The 1,124-nt window shown below is 43.2% G+C and overlaps 1 protein-coding gene across 1 annotated transcript; it reads left to right on the forward strand.

The window, feature by feature from the left end:
- Positions 1 to 208: 208 nt before the first annotated feature.
- Positions 209 to 680, forward strand: LOC129752113 (uncharacterized). Its single transcript, XM_055747904.1, has one exon. The coding sequence runs from the start codon at positions 252 to 254 to the stop codon at positions 678 to 680; it is 429 nt and encodes a 142-aa protein (XP_055603879.1). The 5' UTR covers positions 209 to 251.
- Positions 681 to 1,124: the final 444 nt, after the last annotated feature.

Genomic DNA, 1,124 nt, shown 5'->3' on the forward strand with positions numbered 1-1,124 from the left:
TTCTTCCGGTTGAAGAAAGGAGGCAAAAAACCCTCGAATGATGTTATCGGCAACCCTATCGCAAAGGCAAGGATCGGGTCTTCGATGTCGGCGAGCATAAATTAATTGCGGTCACAGAAGGTCGATTTTCAATGGGGCGAAACCCGCACGAACCAGAACCTAACCGTTCCAATCAAAGTGGCCTTCGACCCGTTTCGATAAAGGCTTTTGATTCAGTTGATTGATCGAATAAAAGTCATCCGGTCAATGTGATGGCAGCCATCAATGGGCACCTGATCGAGTTGATATACTTGGCGGCACAAATACCGGGGCCCACGGATCGGGTCCGGGTGACCGAGTGGATTCGAAAGTTGAAGGATACTCATTCGGAAAATTTGGCGCATCCTCGGGTGGTTCCTGAGTACCTGGAATATCTTAAATTGTTGCTCAGCCAGAGTCCAATTTATTTTGTGGATCCCTTTAAGAAACTACCGCCCAAACAGCCTGGATTGGTTCCGTTGGCTGAAGCCCTGGGAAATTCGTTGGCGGATCAGTGTCCCTACTTGCCTCGAACCGGAAAGGTTGCCCCGGTTTTACTTCATCGAAGTGGGAACGATTCAGCTTCAATTTCTGTTCAACGAGAGGCGGATGGAAATGTCGTATGCTACATGGCAATTTCCCCAAAAGACCCAAACATTTAATTGAAGATTACCACTTATCAGTTCAATTCTGGGTATATTAATCAACATCATTTTCAAATTGAAATATCATCAAAAATCCGATAGATCCAGAAGTGCCCTTGATATTATTTCTCGTAACTAACCTAAAATATTCATCTGTGAAACAACTATATAACAAATAAAATTCACAAAACCACGGCCAGTTGACAAAGGAAAGACATCCGGGGAAAACCTTTATCAATCACCGCCGTTTTTCCCCTGCAGTGCTGAGCAACCAGCAATGATCTGTTTGCACAACAGTACAACTGTCTAAATCGAATTAACCCCCGAAAAGACGCAGCTAATAAAGTACCTGAGTGCTGTCCAAATAATTCCTCGCTAATTTGCATTTGTTTTAGTATTCAAGTTAGGTTCCAAAAGTTTACGAAGATTTTTTGTGATTTAATTGTAGTCTTGAGTTCCAGT

This window comes from Uranotaenia lowii, chromosome 3 (genome assembly GCF_029784155.1).
Source record: "Uranotaenia lowii strain MFRU-FL chromosome 3, ASM2978415v1, whole genome shotgun sequence".
NCBI lineage: Eukaryota > Metazoa > Arthropoda > Insecta > Diptera > Culicidae > Uranotaenia > Uranotaenia lowii.